At 43.9% G+C, this 24,938-nt stretch overlaps 1 protein-coding gene across 1 annotated transcript in view; it reads left to right on the top strand.

The window, feature by feature from the left end:
- The window catches only part of LOC144693957 (sodium/hydrogen exchanger 9-like), a 364,072-nt gene that overhangs the window by 181,731 nt on the left and 157,403 nt on the right, over nucleotides 1-24,938 (top strand). The window contains exons 10-12 of the mRNA XM_078564226.1: nucleotides 4,734-4,847; nucleotides 16,255-16,366; nucleotides 23,643-23,796. Of these exons, the coding sequence (XP_078420352.1) occupies nucleotides 4,734-4,847; nucleotides 16,255-16,366; nucleotides 23,643-23,796 (380 nt within the window). The remainder of the gene's footprint in view (nucleotides 1-4,733; nucleotides 4,848-16,254; nucleotides 16,367-23,642; nucleotides 23,797-24,938) is intronic.

The raw sequence follows: 24,938 nt of genomic DNA, 5'->3' as shown, positions 1-24,938 counted from the left end.
ACACATGGCAGATACAGTTCATTTACACTCTCACGGTGCAGATAATATTATTAGAGATGTACGTTAGGTGAAGCCTTTTCATTACTGTTTCTTGAGCATGAGATTACAGAACATATCCATGAATGTTGGGAATATAGCACTACAGCATTTTGAAGAATAATTGCTTTTTCACATGAGAGTTCCTTGTGAACTATATTCCATATGGTTCCACATTGTAACAAGGATTGCTCATGCACATATGCCCCATTGTTGAAGCAAGACTAAGAAGCTGATATGTTACACTGAGTTTCTGAAACTCTGTTGTCCCAAGAGGATAAGAAAAGTGCAGGTTTTTGGGCTATAGTCTTTGAAGGCCTGGTGGTTAAGAATGAGCCATTTGATGCCCTGAATCAAAGCCAACTACAGAATTTGTGGTCAAAATAACAGTAAGGCAATTGTTTTTATTTTGGGTAAATGGTGTTGCAACTTTAGACGAGGACCCGATTCAATGGTTTAATGGTTCAGTTGCTGTCTTGACATGTGCTGTTCCACAGTTTGCTTCGTGGAAACACCCTTGGACTCCTTGCTTTTTAAGGAATTTGCTATATTTTTCCATTAGCTGCCCATTAAACTTGCCATTGAATGTAAAATCTTGTCAGTACCAATCTAAGTACCCTTTTAACAACATGTTGATGAATGCCAATCAACTTCTCTGATGCTGAAACTTAATCATTACAAGTGTGAACGTCATTCAGATTTCAGGTTTTAAAGCTTGTGGGCGTTTTTAAGGACATTGTATTGTCTGTCTTGTTATTCCTTTCTGTTTCTCACTCTCACTCAATTCAATCTTTCTTTCCTTCCTTATTTATTTTCTGGCATCTGCTTTATTACTGAATTCACCACATTTATTTCACCCTCTTCTTCAGTCCTTCCTGTATTGATTTCCCAATCCTTAAATATTATTTAAGACTGCCAGTTGCCATGTTCACTCAGGTCACCAATGCTTTGCTTTCCCCCATTACCAACTCCCACTTTCAGGAACATTATAGGTGAAAGTTTTTGCTAAAGGGTGAAGAGGCAAGTTGAGCTAATGGCAGATGTTGGATGCTCTGCTATAGCAAGGTTAGGACCAGGATGCATTCTTCCCTTTCCTTTCTCTTTTGGCTTTTCCCATGTTACATGAGGTCATCACAACGCTAGTTGCTCATTCCTTCATATCAACCATCATTTTTGGATTTAGCAGGTGGTCTTACAACCAAATGTCCCACCTTCCGCTGACCTTCCCCATTTATCTGAGCTGAGGACCAGCACCAATGCGCACTGACTTGTCCGCGCCAGTGGCTGCGTTATCTATCCTGGCTAGACCCATACAGCTCTAAATCCAGTGTAAATTTACACTGTTTGGTGATTCCCTGTGAGCTTTCTACTGACAATATCTCACTTTCACAGTATCCACCTTCTAATGCATTTGCCCAGCAATTGACATACTAAACCTGGATCTGAGTTCTATCAAACTCCAACTACACGTGTTCGCAATTATGTTGTTGGGTAAACGTGATTTCATTTTAAACCAGTTCTGATAGCAACAGTGTGAAATAGCCAATTCAAGTGGATTGATTTTAACCTGTTCAAGATGAATACAAATGATCCTGTGGTCATGAAAAATGCTGTATAAATGTAAGTTGACATTCTCGCACAGAGGCTGTGATAAATGGGATCATGTGGAGAGAGTTGTACCATGCGTCTAACCTGTGTTTATCTAGCTTGGAACTATTCCCTGCACATGGGTGAAGAAAGGTAGAAAATATTTCCATTTCCAAAACTCAGATCCTACATTTTGATAAGCAATCAAACTCTCCTTCAAACAAATTAAATTGACAAATATTTCTAATATGAAATATTGTAATGCCAGAACCTTGAACCCCCCGCCCCGCCCCCCCCACCACCCCCACCAACCCCGGTCAAGCTGTAGGTTAATGTCTTCGAAGTTAAGTCAACAACAACTTGCATTTGTCTAGCACCTTTAATGTACTAAAACATTCCAAGGTGCTTCACAGGAGCAGTTCAAACAAAATTGGACACTGAGACACACAAGCAAATATTGCGACAGGTGACCAAAGGCTTGATGAAAGAAGTAGGTTTTGAGGAGCGTCCTGAAGGAGGAAAGAGAGGCACAGAAGTGGAGAAATTTAGGGATGAAATTCCAGACCTTAGGGCCTCAGCAGCAGAAGGCATGGCCGGTTGCTGATGGTCGAGTGATTAAAAAATCAGGGGTGTGTAAGAGGCCAGCGTTGGAGGAGAAGAAGATAACTTGGAGGGTTGTGGGCTGACTATAGAAATAGGGAGGAGAGGCTATGAAAGGATTTGAAAATAAGGTTGAGAGTTTTAAAAGCAAGGCTTTGCACAACCAGGAACCAACATAGATCAGCAAGCAGAAGGGTGATGGGTAAATGCAACTTGGTACAAGTAAGGATACGGGCAGCAGTTTCAAACGAGCTTAAATTTAGATGCGAAAATTGTGGGAATCACTGTAGGAGACTCATCAAGTAGGGGTATTTATGATAATTTCAGTGAAAATGACAATGGGGAGAGATGTATCCGATTCAATATTATCTGATTTATTCTATCACCCAAAATCAGAATTATCATTGGTGAGTTTTTGTTCTGCTACATGTCGTCATGGGGAACTACCAATTAGAAACTTGAGGGATGGATTTTCTGTGGAGTCGGGTCAACTCCAGAAACCTTTAAAAATGGTGGGCAGGACCTGATGTGGCAGTCCCACCCCCATTTCTGACAGGTCCCATTTTTGCCAGCCGGGGAAGGGGGTGGGGCGTGATTCATGCAGAAGGAAAACCCGAACTCAGTAGAGCCATTTGAACTTAGCGTTGAGTCAAGCACACCCCATTATTCTCAGTTCGAAGTGACCTAAACGGCAGTGTAGGAGTAACAAATTGGAGTAGCCATATAAGCTTGTGAAGAGTAGATAAGGTCTGTTTAAGTTCATGATATGAAGTATTTTAAACCCCAAGCCCTTTAAACATGAAAAAAATGGCTGAAACTGACAGCTAGATTTAAAAACACATTCTTTGCTCGACTGCCTTGACTGGTGTAGTTTAGGGAAAAAACGCCATCTTTTTGTGCAGCTTTAGTAGAGTTCTTTGTTGACATTTCCTAAAGGCTGTTATTAAAGCTGAGTTCCTTGTGAATGCTTGGCTGAGCTTCAAAATCTACAAAAGCCCTTATTTCAGCAGCAGGAGCTTTGTTCACATTTCGATTGACAATTTAAAGGATTAGCTGTCTTTGATGTGGTAACTGAATAGAGCTTTGTTTTTATAAAAGATTGAATACTTGAGGGAATTTAAAATCTTTGTTTCATGAATGTGAGTTCTTTCAGTGTCAAGTGTGTATGAGTGAGAGCTCTGTTAGATTGACAGAAATTTATTTTTTTCATCTTTTTTCATCTCAGCATGGCTCCTGAGGTCTGCCCATAGTGGATACTGCGTCAGTGGCTATGAAGGTGGCATGGTGATATGAGGGCATGGGGGTGGGTAGGGGGCATGAATTGGCATGGCGAGGGCATGGGGGTAAGGGGGTATGATGGGTGAGAGCTTGAGAGCCTAACAGCTTCGAAAGCAACTGGGACAAAGTGACGTGGGCCTTCTAATGAGACCGCCTTGGTGCTTGCCCCCATGGCTGCCTACAGTCTGTTTCAGGGATTGGTATGCCCGACTCTATCCAGTCCCTGTCTCCTCAGAGTCAAAATTGGGTGCACTGGGGCCCTTCAAACAGAGGTGTGTCTGCTGAATCGGGAAGTCTCCCAACTTGGGCTACCTCCTTCAGTAGTGAAAATCTGGCCCAAGTTGCTGCCACCAGGAGAGGATGAGCCAACTAAGAACATTCCTAGAAGCTTGCTACCCAACAAAGGTCTAGGAGCAGGAGTCACACCTGCCTTGTTCAATAAGAACTGAAGGGTGGCATTGGAGAGACCTGATAAAAGGGAAACTGGAGAACAATTCAAAATAAAATACCCCATTCTGTCCTCCCTGAGAGAAGAAAGAGGATTATGGTGGTCAAGTAAGTTGAAGACCCCTTTTAAGGAATAAATATATAAATATTTGAAGCAAGGAAAGATACAAAGCAATTAGTAGAAAGTGGGTGCAGTGAAATTAGTTTTAAGATTGCTCTGGCAAATGCAAAACCAGCACCAACACAATAGGCCAAATGGCTTCCTTCAACGCTACAAACTTCTAACAGGGTAAGATACACAAGGATTCAATATATGTACTAAATATTTCAAAATCTGAAAAGGTTCCTTTAAATCAGACAGCAACATTGACCATTGCATATTTTTGACATATTGAATGGTTCTTTAGAATTCTCTGCCTCAAGAGGGTGGTGGAGGCTCAGTCATTGAGTATGTTCTAGACTGAGATCGATAGATTTCTACATGTTAAAAACATCAAGGGATACGGGGATAGTGCAGGAAAATGGTGTTGAAGTAGAAGATCAGCCATGAGCTCATTGAATGGCAGAGTAGACTCAAAGGAATGAATGGCCTACTCCTGCTCCTATTTCTTATGTTCTTATATAGTAGCAAGCAGGACGATTAAAAAGGCACAGAGTTGTTCAATAGGCTCAATGGTGTGTAACTGTTCCAAAAAAAATTCTCAAAAATGACTTTAAAATTGTTAGCCTTTCTGAGAAGTAACTAAAGATTAAAATAAGCATGTGTATGTGATTCTGTTTTCCAGCTCTTTGAATTCATGAATTTTATGGCTGAAAACTTCATCTTCTGCTACATGGGTGTCGCACTGTTCACCTACCAGAACCATATCTTCAATGCCCTCTTCATTTTAGGAGCCTTTGTATCCTTTTACTCGACAGCATTTTGTTCCAATCTTATGGTAACAGGAAAAAGTGGTGAAGGGATTTGATTTTTCTTTTCCCATTTTAGTGAACTTGGAGTGCTTGAGAATCAGTTCAACAGGGAGCAGCAACAGTGTTTGCGTAGCACTTTTAACGTGGGAAACATGTCCCAAAGCACCTTAGGGAGGCGTAAGGAAAATACAAATGGAATTAGAGATATTGAGTGGTAACCAAAAGATTGATCAAAGAGCTAAGTTTAAGGGAAGCCATAAAAGAACAGAGGCAGAGGGGTTTAGGGAGGGAATTCTCTGTGGGTGACCTAAGCAGCTGAAAGTGCTGATGGTGGGGTAAAGGCAAGAGACCAGAATCAGAGGAATGTAGAGATTGGGAAGTGGGGAGGGGGCTGGTGGAGTTAGGTTTGGAGGAAGTTACAGCGATAGGAGTGGTGAGGCAATGATGGGGCTTAAAGCAAGGATGAGAATTCTGAATTGGAAATTTTGGGGGACTGGGAGCCAATGTAGGTTAGTGGGAACTGTAGCAATGACTGAGCATGGATTAGTGCAGTATAGAGTATGAGCAAGAGAATTTTAGATGAACTTAGGTTTTCAGAAGTGGAGGATGGGAGCCCATTCGTGATAGCAATTGGTGACAAGGATCTGGATGAGGGTTTCAGCAGCATGGGCTGACTGAGGGACAGAGATCAGTGATGTTACAGGGGTGGCAAATAGGTGATCATTGTTACTAAGCATATATGGGGTCAAATACTTAGCTCAGGGTTGAACAGAACAGCAAGTTGCAAGCAGACTGTTTGATCAGTTCAATCTGAGACATTGACTGGAGGGGGGGGGTGGAATTGATGTCAAGAGTGTGGAGTTTGTAGTGGGAATTGAAGACAATAGCTTTGGTCTTAGCAATGTTTAGCTGGTGGGAATTGCTGCTTATCCAATACTGGATGTTTCAAAAACAGTAAAGATGTCCATGAGCTCCTCACGTTTTTGTTAGAGGTGCAGGAGAAAAAGATTTAAGGAGATGGTTGATGGTGAAGAAAATATGCCAGGGGTTATCTTTGCTTTTCAAAATGACCCTGGACTAATGGGTGGTGTTGGCAAAGGAGAGTGATGTTTGACATTGCTTGAGATGGTCCAGATTTGTTGATCAATGACTAAACCGTTTGGTTATCGAATATGTTCAATCTGTACCCCTTGGACTTGAAGGATCATAGGGGGGAATGATTGGATAGGAGGGGAGTAAAGCTTCTGCTCAGGACAAGGACATCAAAGGTTAGAGATGAAGGGGTGACTGAGCAGAGCAATAAATATAGAAGTACTATGGAGAATAGGCCATAAGTTAGGAATTTGGAAGTATCCTTGCAAATGATTTGGGAGACGGGGAGGTTTTTCCCCAAGGATGGGCACAGCTGGAAGTAAGGTTTTGAAGGAGTGGAGGGATGTGGATAGTGAAGGAAACAGGTGGAAATGATCATGCAGAGCTGCCTAGTCAGTGATTGAGGCCATGGGAGTAGAAAGGCTGCAGGAGATAGAAGTTCAGCATAATGGGGGTTACCTCAAAGGGTGTTACCAAATTGTCATTCTTGGTTGCAAACAAACATTGTTCTCTCTGTGAATTTTGTGCTTAATATGAAGCATTGAGAGTTGAAATAATCTTTCATTTCAGGCACCCAACATCAGTTTCACACCAGGCCAGGTTTGACATGGTTAGATGCAGAATAACTGCCTTATTTAACATGCAAAAGTGTGCCTCAACCCTAAACGCAGTAGTACAGCCTCTTGGAGGGGAGGGGGTTTTGGGGAGCAATGGTTTCCAAGGATGGGTGTGGGAAGTAGGGTTTGAAGTGGTGGGGTGATGTGGGCAGTGAATGATACAAAGAAGTGGTCAGAGTGCCGGTGTGGCATTTTCCATTTTCCATTTCCCATGCTAGGTATCTGATGACCTCTGGCTAAGATTGCCAATTCTGTCTTTAAATTGTCATTGCCCACGATAGATAGATAGATAGATTCTTGTTAGGCAAGGGAATCAAAGGTTATCAGGGTTAGATGGGAACATGGAAATTGAAACACAAGAAGATCAGCCATGATCTTATTGAATGGCGGAGCAGGCTCAAGAGGCCAAATGGTCGACTCCTGTTCCCATTTCTTATGCCCTTATGTTCTTATAACCTGGTTGACACTGCATCAATTTCACATAGGACCTTTATCACTAATAGACAGGGGCGACTTTCATATCACAACTTGAACTGTATATAAAAGCCTTTTTTTTCTACCGTTCATCTCTCTGAAATCATGATTTTTCAGTGTGATGAATTCTTGACTTCAAATATAAATGTTGAATCAGGATCAAGCAATTCTCCTCAGGGGAGAGAATAAAGTGCCACCCAAAATCTCTATCATTCATCTCATAGCTGGCAATTACTGAGTGATACCAGTGGATGGTCGGTCTCAAACAAGGCAAGGAAAGTAACAAAGTAGAGTTTTCTTATAGGAAAAAAAAAGCCAGCTGCTGATATACCACGAGGTTCTTTGGATGCCTGACCAACTCTATTCGCAATTGCATAGAGGCCATAGCTCTGACTTGATTTATGAACTTCATCATGGCACACAGATTGTTTCTATTTTGACACTTTTGGAATTGGACCTTCGATAACTGAAAGATAATGGTGTTTAATTTTTCAGGATCGTGTGTGTATTTGTCACAAAGCGAGGGATCTATTGTTTCACGTACTGCTGAGTTGAGCAGTAATTAGATCAGAACTGGCATCTGACAATGACTGGCTCAATGGGCTTCTTATTATTTAAAGCAAATGCTCTGGGTTGCGAATCAAAAGAGTACTGTTTTGATTAAAAAGAATCTGCCAAGTTCCCCCAATAATTTTGTCTCTTTCTTGGCTAAATTAAGAATTTTGCAGTATGGTATATGTAGACTGAGACTGAAAGAAGCAAAAAATGCTGATATGTCGGAAAGCTGACAGGAGCCTGTGACTTGCACATTTAAGTGGGGTGCATTTCTAAGTGTGTGGGAAACCCCCATAGAACTGGTAAGTTTGAGATTTAAATATGCAAAAAGTCAATGTAATTGACTCTTAATTGCCCTCTGAAATGGCCTAGCAAGCCACTCAAATCAAGGGCAACAGGGATGGGCAACAAATGCTGGCCTTGCCAATGACACCCACGTCCCTTGAAAGAATAAATTTTTAAAAATGACCAACTGGTTTCTGGCTTTGAAGCATTTGTCTGTCTAAAACTCCTCCGATTCAACAAGGTGAGAGGACAGTGGGGATTGATGGAGCTGAGTGATTGACAGGCTGGAAGGTCTTTCAGTACAGAGCTATGACAGTTGCATCCTTGCCCAAGTGAAAGAATCTTGCCCACAGGGCAGGTTCTAAGAATGTGCTTCCACTGCTTTGTAAGGGACTTCAGAGGCCCTTTTTGCTAACTTAAACTCTTTGTACTTTGATCTGCACTTCCCTGCTGTCAGCCTTATCAGCAGCATGGGAGCATCTTTTTCAGCTGTACCTTGGACCTCTGATGAGGAGCAAGAGAAGCAACAAAAACAAGGAGACAAACAGGAGCCGCAACGCCAGCAAGGGCCATGACTGCCTTTCTCTCAGCCATTTGTCACTCCACAGGACAGAGAGGGGATGATCTCAGAGCCCCAACACCCCAACAAGGCCAAATAGGCAAAGGGGACATTTCCTGGGCATGACTCAGTAGCAGCTCCTCAGGAAGCTTAGACTTTCACAACAGGTTGTTGCTGATATTTGTAGCTCCCTGGAGCAAAACCTCCTTCCTAGAGGGACCAGGTGGGCGTGCAATGCCAGTGGTGGTTAAGGTCACCGCAGCCCTGAATTTCTCTGCTCCTTGCTCCTTCCGGGGAACTCTGGTGCCATGTGCAGCTTTCACAGCCAGCTACGCACAAGTGCGTCTCCTAAGTTACCAATGCCACGTTTGTCAGGGCCTCCTGTATGCCCACTTTGCTATTGATGAGGCCAGTCAGAACAGGAGGGCATAAAAACAGAAAATGCTGGAATAACTCAGCAGGTCTGACAGCATCTGTGGAGAGAGAAACGGAGTTAACATTTTGAGTCCATAATGACTCTTCTGCAGAGCTGGAGAGAGGTAGAAATGTGATGAGTTTTATGCTGTTGAAAAGGGGAGTGGAAGGGCAGGTGGTGCGAAACAGAAGATCAGGGATAAGTTAGAAGGCAGGAGAGATTAAATGACAAAGATGTCATGGAACACAAGACAAAGGGAGTGGTAACAAAAATATTGAAGACTGAAGTTTTGTTCCACAGTAGATGTTAAAAGCAGAAAAAAGGTCAGCACTGTCTGAGAGCAAAATAGCAGAATGTGTTAATAACAGAAAAGGGTCAGCGCTGTCTGAAAGCAAAAACATGAGAACAAGATACAGACTCATCTTCTCATGTTTTTGCTTTCCGCAGTATTTTGCTTTTATTTCAGAACAATAGGGTGCTTGGATTTCGTGCAATGGCTGGATTGCCAGAGGTACAGGGAATCTTAGATTGCTCCCATGTGGTATTCAAGGTACTTTCAGATCATCCAGGAGTATTCTTCAACTGAAAGAGATTCCAGTCCATCAATAATCAGCTGATTATGTAACCACCGAAAGATTTATCATGCTTGTCTCTGCAAGATAGCCAGAAAGCTACCATGATGCCTTCATTCTGCACTCGTCAAATCTCCCACAGATCATTCAAGTTCTGAGCAGAGTCGGTGGATGGCTCCTTGGAGGCAAAGACTACGCTCTAAGGACGTGGCTGATGACATCTGTGAGGGGCCCTACCATTGATACATGGGAAAGGTGCAATCGAAGCCACATGAACACAAGAGTAGTCATTGAGCAAGATATTGGGATGCTGAAGATGTGATTCGGATGCCTGGACAGATTTAGGGGTGTCCTTCCAGACAGGGTGTAAAGCATGATAGGGTCTTCTATGCTTCAACAACATAGTGCAGCACAGAGGACTGGAGCTACAGGAGGAAGGTGAGGTTAGCTCTGGACCTTTAGAGGAGGAACAGCCTGTTGTTGTCAGGGTCACTGCAGCCACTCACCCTAGCTCCTGCCGGAGATACCTGGGATGGACTCGTACAGGTAGAATTCAACTACCCTGCACTGCCCTCCCCCCTCAAGACAAAGCATCTACCTATTCGATAATTCTTTCATCTCACTAGCACTCACTGCTCCTCTTCTACACTTGTCATACTATTTTCCTTAAAGCTGATGTGCACTGGGCAGGCAAGAGGCTATACTGGAGGTGACTGGACAGTGGAGATTTGAACTAATATGTATGGTGCATAAATATTGACAATAAAAGCAACAATCTCATACATTTAAACACCCAAGAGATTTCTCTTGTGAAATTACAAATTCTTTCTCTTTGTTTTCCCACCCGGTACTAACCCTGTGGCTTCAGCAGAGCTAGAGGCAGCTGCCTGGTTCCCTACTTTCACTGCTCAGATGCTCCTAACCAATAACCTCAAGGTTTTGGAGCCTGTGAAGGCCCTGCGAAAGACTGCCCCACCCACATCTGTGCAGGGACAGGTTCGGCCAGCAGAACAGGAGGCAGTATGCATGGGGCTCTCACTGAGGTGATGGGGTGTGGGCAAGAGGGGAGAAGATTGAATGCCTTGAGCAGAATCCCTACTTCCCTGTCTTTCTCCATTTTCCCTCTCGTGGCACTTCCCTGCTGACCAACAGCTGGAGGACACTTTGCTGCAGGCACTGAATGGCCAAGGTGAGGCTTCCCTCCATATTATTTAAACTGGCAGACAGAGTGTGCAAGCCTTTGGTGATGTTCAGAATGCACCCTGTTTCCTACACCATGCAGGTGGTCACTTTTTCCATGGAGGTGGGCAGAGGCACAAAGATGTGAGACGGCATGGCACTCTACGCTAGAGAGAAATTTCTCCAGTGGCATGCAGTGCCTCCGGAAATGCTGACAGGATCTCATTTTCTGCTCTAGAATAGTCCCCTTCATTGATGACCCATGAGGCTCAGTATCTTCATCCAGCTGAGCAGGGTTTGGAGGGTCCTGCACTCTCTGACAGGAGCACCTGACTGCTGTTCCTGTCTCCACAACCTGCTCCAGCTCACTTGTGATGTGTGGCTGACCAAGTGACAAGCCAACTACGTCCTCCTAGAGGTCCCATCAGTGTGTGTATCTGAGCTGGTGGAGGTTATGTGAGAGTCATGTGATGGTGCTTCCTCAGAATCTTCATTGTCCTCCTGCACCAGCTCCGGTGGTTCGCTTGAAGGACTAGTGGAAGATGAAAGACATGAATTAGAACTGACAAGGTGAAAGGGTTCAAAGTCATAATTGTGCAGATGATCATACTTCAGTGGCTGCTGACATCAAGTCATTTTGAGTGAGTGCCATGTGGCAGTATGATATCTAATTCTGTCACCAGCTAACAGGGAGACCCCATCTTTTGCCCCAAGACTCAGCCGGTGTGTCCTACTCTGCAGTGGTCAGGGTGACGACGACCAGAGGGGTACCCCCAGTTCTCTGCCCCACTTCTGCAAGGAGAGAAAGAAGACACTTATGAGTATCAGAAATGGAATGCGTTGAGAGGGTGCAATGACAGCTTTGGGTGAGGGTGATTTTGAGGGATGGGCGTGAGATGGCAATAAATGAGGGCGAGCATCAGTTGTGGCTGTTCAGATGGGGACGTGAGGAGGTGCCTTGAGAGAGAGGAATGAGAGGAACTGCAAGGTGTATTGGCCTGAGGAGTGCAGTGCAGGAGAAGGCTGGGAAGTGAGCGTAAGGGGTTGGCACCTGCACATGGCATGTCACTCACCTTTCCTGTCTTGATGAGGTCATTGAACCTCTTGCAGCACTGAATCTACTCCTCACCTCCTCTGCAGCCACATCTGTTTTCTTTCAAAGGTTGGCATCTTCCTCCTGTCCGTAGGGAATAGTATTTCTCTGCAGGCCCTTAGAGAACGCAGACCGGATCCATTCTGCCCCTAGCCAGGGTTTCTTTAAATTCTGAGGATTAAAGGGTCAGATGCACATCATCATCACGCCTGCCTGCTCTGATTGATCAAGAAACCCAGACATGAGATGCTAATTCTGTGGCTAAGTTGAAGAGCCACAACAAACCTACTCCGTGATCTTTTGGGTTCCAGACATATTGTCAGCATTCCCCACAACCACTGCCACAACTACAAGCAGATCCAAAAATTAAAATTCAGCCCCAAGTGAAAGGAAAAGGAATAAGACAGACTGGAGTTTAGGGGTGAGCCAAAAAGCTGCTTAAAGAGAAATGTAGTTGTTTGGATCTCGAGGACAGGGGCATGATGGCTGGGTGCGCAGCAGCCAATGATGATGTGAAAAGGAGAGAGGAGACCAATGTCACAGTGTCTGACAGTTTATGTCCTTGAGGTCTGGAGAGAGAGGCTTGCACATGAGCCTGACTTGAAGGCCAACATTTTAACCGCAGAGCCAGAATAACATGCACTCCTTGGCCTGAATGTTCAGCTCAGCGGGCGGGCGCAATCGGAGCGCCCGGGAACGGTCGGGAACTGACCGCGATCAGCCCCCGATCGCAGTTTCACGTTGGCTGGCTAGTTAACGGCCGGCCAGCATGAAGCATGCGCTGAAAAGCTCAGCGCTGCTGGGGTAGGGGCGTGAGGAGGGAGGGTGATGACGACTGCTTCAGGGAGCTGCAGACCCCGAAACCCAGGAAATAAAGTTTTTTAAATTAGCGAAAAAAATGTCCAAGCATCACAATCAGGCACCTGAGCACATAGATTATAAAAATGCTGTCCACAGATTTCTGTTATTTTATTCAACAACGGAAACCTCATCCTGCCCTTGGACGAGGTTTGATGAAAAATGTAAAGGACGCCTGGCTGATTCGCTCGTCTGCCAACCGTAAGGTTGGACGGGCTACATAGAATGACAGACAATTGTGCCGTTAGTGGGCTTAATTGCCCTCTGAATTGTCGGCAGGCGCACTTCCGACTTTTGTGTGCGTCCGACGACTGAAATATCATGCAAGCGCGGGATGACGTCAGGACGCTCGCCCGACGTCATCTCACGCAATTTAATGCCTGATCGGGTCAGCGTAAAATTCAGCCCCATGTTACCTAAGTGACTATATTCCAGATTGGTGCCTGGTGTCACGTCATTGCCTTGCATTGATTGCAAGATAATTGTTTGTGTCTTCAGGTGTTCTTTTTGAATGTAATGCCTTTTGTCTTTTTTTTTTGATTTTGCTTTATAGCTGGGACAAGAAGAGGGGAAAATAACCTTTCTCGAACGCGTGTGCTAAGTACTCGACTATATTCAATGGGGAATAAGGTGTTCTGCAAAAATACCAGCTCATGATAACGTTATTGAAGTTAAGTGCGTCCTCACAGAAAGTAAAAGTTTGAGAGCTGATATGATTGCTGTTTGTATGATTCTAAAGGGACTAGATAACATAGACCATGATCGGCCATTTCATCTTGTTGAGAGCAGTAGAAGCAAGGGACGCAGCCTGGACTTCAAACGGGTAAATTCAAGACACATCTGCAGAAACAATGGCCCCGATATTTACAGGGAGGTGGTGAGGGAACATGAGGAAGGGCATTATATTGTATGGGGGGGACGTGCACAGTGAATAAATTTGACATACGGGGCGGGGTGGGGGTGCTGACGTGAATCCATTGTATGGGTCTGATTATGTTCAGTGGGATACAGGGAAATTTGGGAGGTCTAGGAGGGAGGGACTCTTGCTTCCCCTGGTCCTGCCGGAAAAGCAGTTAACGTTAGTGTTGCATCTGACTGTTCTTGGGTCTTTTCAGCAGCTGGGTTCCACAAGCCCTGGGAAATCCGGGTTGCAGGCATTAAATCTAAAACAGAGCTGAAATTTGAGACACGCAGCCTCAGTAAAAAATATTTAAATGACAGACCCACCTCTTGAGAGCAGGTTCGTTGACCAACCCATTCCTGTTAAAACCAGGATGGAGGCAGGTTCAGATCGAGTTTCCCATGTTGGACTTTTTAACCATCCCGCCCACCTGAGGGGATTGGGTTAAAATCCCCCCCCCAATAATTCACTAAACAGTCGTCAACCTGGGCAGATAGTGCAAGTAGTTAGGATTGAATTATTAAAATGCATATTAGGAAGATATCCTTCAGAACTTAACATTTGGGAATGCAGTATTTGAGTAGTTTAAGACATGACGTGTGGTAAGTGTAACATATTTGGAAAGACGGGTGATATTAAATCTATGATTCTTAAAGCTCTCCACCGTTGGGGTTTCCTTCGGTCATGCCTGGGTCTGTTATAAACTAATTAATAGAGATTGATTGCCGTGTATCGTCAACAACTCCATTATTGTTCAATCATGTGACGACAAGGATCGTAGAATGCAAACGAGAAGGACCCTGGCCTTTTTCATCTAGTAATGACAATGTTTCTACATTCCAGCAATGTACCCTGGTTCCTAAGCAAAAGCAGCCTTTGGAAATTACAAAGCCTTTTCTGCTTAAGAATCAGAACTCCATTTTAACCAGTTTTAATAACTGTGTAATATCTTCTTAGTAATTATGCTTTATGTGAAGGGTTTCAGACGAGTGTTTTGATGAGAATGAGATTTTAAAATAGGAAATCTGCTAATTTGGTATAAAATAAACCTCAGGTTGGCTTTACTAAGCCTAATTATTTTATGTTCTTCCCATCTTTTTTAAAAAATGAATCACTTCCACCTAGGCCATGACCAGGGTGAATAAGTTGATGTTCCTTATCATAGTGAGCTAGGGTGATGAGAGGCTTAGCTTGCAGTCAGAGTCCTATCAGTAGCCTGGTATTTTCAACATCCAGCCTTCACTGTGTAGACTGCTCCTGAACTCAGAATCTATGTTCAGTATGAATTTGCAGCTGAGTTATAAATACATAACTATAAAGGATCACTTGCACACGGTTCATCGGCAGAAAAAGCTGAGAGAAGGGTGACTTCTGTTGAATTTCAGATACAGCTGCCGTGTCAGATTTTTAAAAAATTTTGACCATTTGTAGTATTCCTGGTTGATTTGTGAAGCAGAGAGATTTGCACCAGGTTGCTTTAGTTCAATTCCTGGATATTTCGAGATTTTTTTCAGAACTAATTCAGATACTTAAACTGATTACTTTCACAAGTTTTCTCGTTTAGGGTCGTTCTTCTTTATCAATGGAATGATTTGTCGAGCTGAATCTCATCTGGACATCCTGTCATTTCAATACAGACAGCCCATTTTTAAACAGGTTGTGCCAATTTGTGTTTTGCTTTAAACTCAAACTAGTAAAATCTGACAAAAGTCAGAGCTGATGTAAGATCAAATGGAGGAACAACCCCTGGATTTCTCCTAATTGGTCCGTTGACATGAACAGCTGTGACAAGACCCTCAGGGACATCATTTTGCCTTATGTTCCCTCAAATGGAGGCGAAGACCGACCTGTAATTAGGATGATTTAGAAAATATTTTTTCTGACCAAGGCATACAACAAACTACCTATATCAAATCTAAAGCCAAATGCAGTCACAACTGATGTAAGAGACACCGTGCTGAATATTTTAGGTCCTCTTTAATTTGGACTAGCACACTAGTGGAATTCGTGGCTCAGAGTTTATAACACTCTTTATTCCTAGTAACCTAGAAGCCACTTAGGTGGGAGATTTTTTTGTATCAAGTTGACCCACTGGGAACTAATTAGCTTAATGCATTGCTCTGAACCTAACTGTTGGATGGCCAAACTTTGTCTGTGGGACAACTGCTGTTGAATTTGAACAAAATGTAGTGCTTATTTTAAGCTCTGCTTTGCATGCTGGTAGAGAAATTTCAGGTTAAGTGCTCTTTGTATGTCACAACTCTAGTTTCCATGACTACACCTATTAGTACAACAGCTGTACCTGACAGCCAACTAGAATACCAGTCAGCTTTGAATATTGATGGATCAAGGAGTGTGCAAACAGAACTGACAGCTGTGACCTCTCTTAGGCAGGATGGTCAATTAATTGGACATCAGGTTTTGATTAAATAGCTTCTATTATATTGCGTATTCCTAGAGCTTATTCTTGGTGCTTCCTATTATGAATCTTCGCAATTCCTCAAATTTCCAGATTCCCAAAAGTTGCATTCCTTACACTTCCTCTAGAATTTTTTCGCTTTTAGAGTCTGATCTTCATAATGTTCTCAAGGTTGTTCTTACAGTTCAGCATTCTTGTCTCAAGAATATTAACTTCCATTTATCTGACACCTTTAACGTAATAAAGTCCAAAACATTCCTTGGTACAATGTGTAATGGTGATCTACAACACATAGAGCAACCTAAAAGGGCATACGAGGAGGTCAATAAGCATCAGCTAATAGGTTTGCTATTTTCCTTAAAGGTATATCAACAGATTGCCATCTTTGTAGCGCGAGCTTGCAACATCTATCCTTTAACCTTCCTTCTCAACCTGCGGCGTAAAAGAAAAATCCCCTGGAACTTCCAACACATGATGATGTTTGCAGGTAAGTCATTTGTACCTGGTTGGTGATGCCTTGTTTTAAATATTACCGTCTGTGGGTGGAATTGTCCCAGATTTGCACAAAGTGTGATGGCGGGCAGGCAAAATGTCATTTTACCCACTGGCCACAATGGCGGGTTTTCGCAGCATACCCTCCCGTTCCCATCTCATTAATTGTGCAGCCACAGGAAATATGCCATCTCGCTGGCGGGTGACCTCCCTTTGCCCGCAACGCTGTTACCTCACCACTTGCTCGCTCCGGGCGCCATATTTAAACCACAGCCGCGCACACACTTCTCAATGCTTGCAGCCCAGGACTGCTCAGATGAAGTCTTGGTCCCGAAAGGCAGGAAAAGTGCAGCAACACCCCCCCCCACCCCGCCGGGCCCCGATTCAGTAGTGCATCCCTGGGATGTCTCTGGACACCATGAGGGCCCATCGCAATATCCTGTACCCCCACTCTAGTCACAGGAGGCCCATCAGTCTCACCACTCCAGCTTGAGAGACGGTGACAGAGGTGGTCAGAGCCAATGCTGCACATGAGGTCAGCCATCCAGCACAGAAAACAGATGAAAGATCTCATCCCTGCCACCAGGATAAGGCAACCATCTCATCACTCTAAACTCACACACTCACCAGCCCATCACACGTTCACTGACATCTTGGTCACTGCCAGATCAAGGGACATCACCACTCTCACTCTCTCTCACACACCCTCACATCTCCATCTGGCCTCCTTTCCTCTGGAGACTGCCTCCTCAGCCCTCAACCTCTTGAGGCCACTTGCACAGATCAACACGTACCCCCACACACAAACCCCGGGATACCCCCCCTACTTCCACAGTACAGTACAGCCCTTGCCCTGCAGCCCCTTCCCTTGCCTGAGGCTACTTCTCCCACTTTCCCAAGCAGGCCCTGGCCCTGCAGCCATTGAAAAGCCACCCCTGCCTTACGGCTGGTCTAGTAGATAGAGACCTGCCCATGAGCCCCCCTAAAAGTGGTGTGGTGTTGCCTGTGAAGCCTGGCGCCGATGACCGTGAGTGCTGCCCGAAGCAAGGCAGGCAAACAAACCTCAAAGTCCCGAGCAAAGTGCAGGCCGCCAAGTGCATGTCGCTTATGTACAGTTGTGAAACACGTCAGTGTGATTGCACAGATGATCCAGCGTGGGGGTATAATTCTGGTGGGCAGGGCTTACAATGAGAGGCTAAAGCATTGAAATTAGGTTCCTGACATGTGGGAGCAGGAAACACGGCCCGCCATTGACGGGTGGAGCGGACGGTCACAAACTGGCCTCACGACAGAAGGGGGAGAAGTAGCCTCAGGCAAGGAAAGGGGCTGCAAGGCAAGGGCTGTTCTGTGGAAGAGGGGGGTATCCCAGGGTTTGTATGTGGGCACATGTTGATCTGTGCAAGTGGCCTCAAGATGGTGAGGGCTGAGGAGGCAGCCTCCAGGACAGATGATTCTTGGCCTTCTCATATTGTCCCCATCCTGCCCACCATGATGCCTGATGCCAACTGTGCCGGAAAATTCCAGCCTATGTCTTGTCTGGTTATGCCTCTGTGAAGTGCCTTCGGATGTTTTACTGTGTTAAAATCTCTATATGAATGCAAGTTGCTGTTATTATCCAGCACAATAGTATCTGCTTGTATGGATCATGTGGTGGTCATGAAGATATGAAAGTCAAATCCTGGTTGCCAAAACTATAATTAGCATTGTAGGCATGTCTTTGTTTAGTTTTACTGCTTTTCTCTGTTCTCATCCTTACTTATCTTATCAAATTAATTTAATACTGTCAATTCGGTCCATTCATTTAGCTCCAACAGGCACTATGGACAGGATGCTAATTGTCTCTGGCCTTTCCACAACCACCCCCCCCTATTTTCTAACCTGTGTTTCATTTGCAGCCTCTAAGCATATAATGAACCCGCCCCGAAAGAGCAGTGGCTGTTGTTCTGATCTGTATTTAAGAGTGTGTGTGTGTGTGTGTGTGTCTGTCTGTCTGTCTGTCTGTGATCGATCAATGTTTGCAAGATACCGCAGTACTGTGTGTCTAGAATGGTGTGGAATGTCTTGAGTGGACGCCGGTCACTGCAGTGCATGCTCCTGCCCCCTGTTTTTCCTCCCATAATATATTAGCTTACATTTCTCCACCTTAAAGTGCGTCTGCCGTGCATCAACCATTTTACTCATCAATCTATGTCTGGAGTACTTCTAACTGTGATTATTCAATAGAAAGTGGAAGGATGTTTATGAAAAACCCAGGGCAGTCAGTGCCCTTACAGCAAACATTAGTTACAATAAGGCAAGAAGCTTGCTTGTTGAGTACTCGAAATCTTAATTTTTCAACATTAACGGTGCAGATTTGGGCAGCATAGGATTGTATGACTGTTGTCAGAGGACCAGCTGAGGGAAACGATGAGTGGCGACCAAATAACTGCTTATGAGTTGGGAGCTAACCTAACATGCACCCGTCACTTGGACTTGTATTTAGACAAATGCATGCGTGAATCATGGCAGATGGTAATGTATTCAGATCATCCCCTTCTGAATAGAACACAATCTGTTGTATAAGTGGGACCCGTTTGTCTCAATGAGGTACAATGGACCATGTAATCATGGTTTTTGAGAGGTTTAGAGACTGTCATTTTCAGGTTTTGCAATCTGCCTGGAACGAACTACGCTGTGGCTGGCTGTGTTGTGAAGCCATTGGCACAAAATGGCCGTGTTTGTAGTCTGGATTTAAGAATGGAGTAGTGCATCAGTGTGTTTTTCTAAATAACTAAAGAGCACAGGTTTAAACTTTGGTGACGTGAATGTCACATGAACAGTGGGATAGCCAAATCTCCGCATTGTACTCTAAATACGGCTGTGGTCAGCCATGGCTCAGTTGATAACTCTGAACTCTGAGTCACAAGATTGTGGGATCAATCCCACATCACAGGCTTGGCTGCATAATCCAGGTTGACAGTCCAGTGGAGTACCAAGGCAGTGATGCACTATTGGTGGTTGAGACACTAAGTTGAGGTTCAGTCTGACCTCCCAGGTGGACAAAAAAAAAATCCTGAGGTGCTATTGTCCTGGCCAAAATTTATCCCTCAACCAACATCATGTTATTGGGTCATTATCACATTGCTGTTTTTGTGACCTTGCTGCATGCAAATTGGCTGCTGCAAATTAGCCATTTGCTGTCCCTATTTACAAAGGGACACAGATCTACATCTTTATGCTTGTATATTCTGGCCTTAGCATTCTTGCCTCCCCTCCTTCCATTCTGCCAGTTATCAGAGCAGCACTCTGAACAGTGCGCAAAGTGGGTCTAGGGTGATGGGTAGGATGGAAAATGAACTGGGAACATACATCATTGTCCTCTCCTGACTGACCAGAGAGTATCAATGGCAAAAACCTACATTCACCTGCCTATCAACAACAACTTGTATGAATAGTGCACCTCTAATGTAATAAAATCTCTCAGGAAACTTCGCAGGAGCACCATCAGACAAAATTCTACATCAAGCCACGTGAGGAGGTATTGGGGCAGACGGTGGCACAGTGGTAATGTCACTGGATCTGTAATCCGGAGGCCCAGGCTAATGCTCGGGGGATGTAGACTCAAATCCCACCACGGCATCTAGTGGAATTTAAGTTCAATTTCAACAAAAGTCTGGATTTGAAAGCTAGTCTCAGTAATGGTAATCATTGATTGTTGTAAAAACCCATCTGGTTCACTCTTGTCCTTTTAGGGCAGGAAATCTGCCAGCCTCACCTGGTCTGGCCTACATGACACTACAGGTCCACAGCAATGTGATTGACTTTTAACTGCCCTCTGAAATGGCCCAGGAAGCCCCCTCAGTTCAAGAGTAATTAGGAGTGGGCAACAAATCCTGGCCTTGCCAGTGACCTGTATCGCATGAAAGAATAAATTTTAAAAATGACCAAAAACCTGGTCAAAGTGGTGGGCTTTAATGAGTGTCTTAAAGGAAGAAAGAGATGTGGAAAGATTTAGGGAGGAAATTCCAGAGCTTAGGTCTTGGCAGCTAAAGGCCAGACTGCCAATGTTTATTTTTTATATTTGTTCATGGAGTGTGGACGTCACTGGTATTTATTGCCCATCACTAATTGCCCTTGTTCAGAGGGGATTTAAGATACAACCACATTGCTGTGGGCCTGGGATCACATGTAGGCCAGACCAAGTAAGGACAGCAGATTTCCTTCCCTAAAGAACATTAGTGAACCAGATGGGTTTTTATAACAATCGGCAATGGTTTCGTGGTCATCAGACTTTTAATTCTAGATTTATATTGAATTCAAATGTCACCATCTGCCATGGTAGAGATTTGAACCCAGGTCCCCAGAGCTTTACCCTGGGTCTCTGGAATACTAGTCCAGTGATAATACAACTATGCCACCACCTCCCCCTGAGTGATTAAAATTGGGGCTATTGACCAGAACGGGAGGAGCGGAGGTATCTCAGAGGAGATATATTCTATAGGGCTGGAGAAGATCACAAGGATAGGGAGAGGTGTGGCCATGGAAGGATTTGAAAGCAAGGATGAGAATTTTAAAATTGAAGCAGTGTAGGTCAGTGAGCACTGGGGTGATGAGTGAACCTAATTTGGTTTGAGTTAGGACATGGGGAGCAGAGTTTTGATGGCCTCAGATTGCTAATTAGGGAATTGAGTTTGTGGCAGAGCCTACAACAAGGGTTGGCCTTCCCAATATTTAGCTGGCGAAATTTCTGTTCATCTTGTACTGATATCAGGCAAGCAGTCTGCCAATTTAGAGACAGTGGAAGAGTCAAGTGAGGTAGAACTGGCTGTCATCAGAGTTCGTGTGGAAACTAACGCTGTATTTTTGGATGATGTCACCGAAGAGCAAAATGTAGATGAGAAATAGCGGGGAGCTAAGGATAAATCCTTGGGGACATCAGAGGTAACGATGCTCAGTGCAGGTATGTTGACTATGAAATTACAAAGGAGGGAAAACTGCATTCTTTTGTTTATTTTAACAAAGATAATAAAGATTTGGTACTCATCAAGGTGACACTTATTAGTGCTGGAAACTTTTGCCATGTTCAGCATGTTATGACCGAGCAGTTGGTAAAGCTGAGTTATTATTTTTTTTTGAATCCCAGAGGGGAACTTTAAACAACTGTCATTACCTATAATTTTAAGTGTTATGTTTGAGATGTAACTCTAAATTCAGGAATCATACCACTAGTTCTCTAGAGGTTTTATATTAAGCTAAATGAAACATTTTATTAATTCACATAAGTTAAATATATACACATGGCTACAAATTACTACGATCATAATTTTTAACAAATTCCCAAACTAATCCCCATTGAGGCAACAGCAACCCATAGACTTTACCGGACACTGGGCAAAGCATTTTCACCTTCACTTTTGTTCCTGTGGAGACAGTTGGAGGTTTACAGCTGCTTTTGATCTCACATTGCCTCTGCTCTACACACACAAAACTGCTGAAGTTATTACTAGCACAGCCCATTGAATGTAAATTCTCATTGTATCACCAACCTCTGAACTAAACCTCTCTAACAATAAAATCCCTTTCATAGTACCAATTTTATTGGTATATATTGCTTGGTATCTGTGAGATAGGTGTCAGTTTTCACCCCACTTCTTGAATCTCTATTCAAAAAATGCAAATGCACTCTATCTCTCTTACATATCAAAACTAGTACACATCAAAGCACCCAGACTAGCTGGCTTTAATCCAATTAAGCCACACCCACAGACTATACCTCTATTTTAAAAGAAAAATATTTTCCATTAATATTATATTCATTAATAGCTTCATGGCACAGCACCTGGTGCCAGTATCAAACACTCCTGCCTGAATTTTAGCTCTTGCATCGGGTACGCAGGGACGAGAGAATTCCCAACTGCACACATCTGACGTTCATAAAAGTGGCCCTGAATGTCGGAATTTCAGTCTTGGATGTGGGTGAACATGGGAATCATAGCAGGCAACTCTGGATTTCGGCTGGTCCACCATTTTCACAATGACAGAGAGGCTCTCTGTCATTGTGAAAATTCAGGCCTCCAAGTCAGCTATGATGAGGCCAAATGCAGAATAGTGCTCCCTATACTCTGCCCCAACAGCTCAACTCTGTTTCAACCTGTAAATAGCCATAGCCACCCTTGCTGCAGCAGAGACATTTTTTTCTGTTTCCCACACTAGCTGCCCTCTGGCTTCTGTGTTCATGTTCAAGTTAGGGACAGGTTTATATTGTAGACTGAGGCCCACTAGGAACTGGATCTAGATCACCAAAACTCATTCCACACACAGTGAATACAGGGAATTTAAGTGCTTGTGAACTGCACTGAAACTATTCAAATTGCTGATTATGTTCAAACTCAGATTTTTGTTATTTCTTTTTAATACAAAGGTGTAGAAGGCACTACTGTTGAGGGTGTGATTAACATGTTGCTTGGAGGTTATTAGCATCATCACTGAAATCCTACATGTTCTCCATGGTCTAGGATGAGCAATTCATGTGGTGGGGGAGCGGATAGTAGGATAGTGGTGATGTTATTTTTTTAAAATTCATTTATGCGATGTGGGCATCGCTGGCTAGGCCAGCGTTAATTGCCCTTGAGAAGGTGGTGGTGAGTTGCTGCCTTCAACCACTGAAGTCCCTGTGATGTAGGTACACCCACAGTCCTGTTAGGGAGGGAGTTCCAGGATTTTGACCCAGCAACGTGAAGGAACAGTGGTACATTTCCAAGTCACAATGGTGAGTGGCTTGGAGGGGAACTTCCAGGTGGCGGTGTTCCCATGTATCTGTTGCCCTTGTCCTGCTAGATGGTAGCAATCGTGGGTTTGGAAGGTGCTGTCCAAGGAGCCTTGGTGAGTTTCTGCAGTGCATCTTGTAGATGGTACAGACTGCTGCCACTGTACTTTGGTGGTGGAGAGGGGGAGTGTTTGTGGATGTAGTGCCAGTCAAGTGGGCTGCTTTGTCCTGGATGGTGTCAAGCTTCTTGAATGTTTTGGTTCTCATGACAACTCATCACATCATCTTGATGGCTGAGCTAGACTGAGTTTTGATGGCTAAAAATCACTTGCCAGGTGTTGTTTCTTTGTCAGCAGCCAGAACAATGTGGTAATATAAACTCGTTGGCTGTGAGCATCTGTGACTAAAAATTATGCTCCACTTATTTCTTGCCATTTCCAAATTTAATTGTTTACTGCTGCCCCTGCATGTATATGTGTCTTGTGTATTAATTATTAATTAATAATTGGACCATTTGCTTCCCAAGGCCTGCGAGGTGCCATTGCGTTTGCGCTGGCAATCCGAGACACCGACTCAAAACCCAAACAGATGATGTTCACCACGACCCTGCTGATTGTGTGCTTTACCGTCTGGGTGTTTGGAGGGGGTACCACTCAGATGCTCACATGGCTTCGTATCAGGTTAGTGATCACTGGGCCTTTACAACAGAATATTTCCAGGATTTGGAAAAGCCCTAAATGAATCAAAACTTTGTTTCTGAAAGCTTTCAAGAACTAAGTACTAATTTTATGTAATTTCAGGAAGCAGGGTTCCTTAATTACATATTGCCGTTGGCATAATTAAAACAGCTATATTCCTATTGCCATGCAGGCGTGTCACTTTTACCCATACAGTGCAAAGGCCATCATCTTAAACCCTGTAGTCTGAACACTTGTAATGGTCAACTTTCTTTCATCCTTGGTCAAAAGGCCAACACCTTGCTAAGACATCTAAGAGTCCCCTCTTGACAATGAGGATAACCAGTGAGAGGTTTGATGTTTCCCTCTGATGTTGAACAATACAATTGAAAAGCCAAGCATAGGCCAAGCTGCATGCTCAAGAGCTGTCCTCCCCATTCTGATGTTATGTAATTTGTGAGCAATATAAAGAATGTAGGAGAGACTGCTGCTGGAGAAAGTCGCACTATCCTTGAACTTACGACGCTGTTGCCCGGACTGGAGAAATTTAGTTATGAGGAAAGATTGGATAGGCTAAGGTCGTTTTCTTTGGAACTAATTGAAGTGTATAAAATTATGAAGGGTGTAGATAGAGTGGATAGAAATGTCCTTTTCCCCTCGGTTGAGTAGTCCATAACAAGAGGCACAGATATAGGGTAAGAGGTAGGAGGTTAAGAAAGGATTTGAGGGATTCTTTTGCACCCAGAGGGCGGTGGGGATCTGGAACTCTGCCTAAAAGAGTGGTAAAGGTAGAAACCCTCATTGCATTTAAAATATACTTGGATATGCACTTGAAGTGCCATAACCTACATGGCTATGGGCCAAGAGCTGGGAAGTGTGATTAGGCTGGATGGCTCCTTGTTAGCCAGCGTGGATATGATGGGCCAATGGCCTCCTTCCCTGCAGTAAATGTCTATGACTGAGGCCTGACCTATTCTAATCTCCATAATCACCCTACAAGATGAGCCAGAAATAAAACTACAATCACATTATGAGCTCACTATTACACCAAGTTGTTTCAGGTGATCTAGAGGGTGTGGCCTTATTGAAAGTATGCCAGGGAAACTAAGAAAAACAAAGAAAAAGTCTTTTTGTAAAATACCCTC

Source organism: Cetorhinus maximus, chromosome 19, assembly GCF_964194155.1.
Source record: "Cetorhinus maximus chromosome 19, sCetMax3.hap1.1, whole genome shotgun sequence".
NCBI classification, from domain to species: Eukaryota; Metazoa; Chordata; class Chondrichthyes; order Lamniformes; family Cetorhinidae; genus Cetorhinus; species Cetorhinus maximus.
Note: the sequence above shows the minus strand (reverse complement) of the source record. Positions and strands in the feature narration are given on the sequence as shown.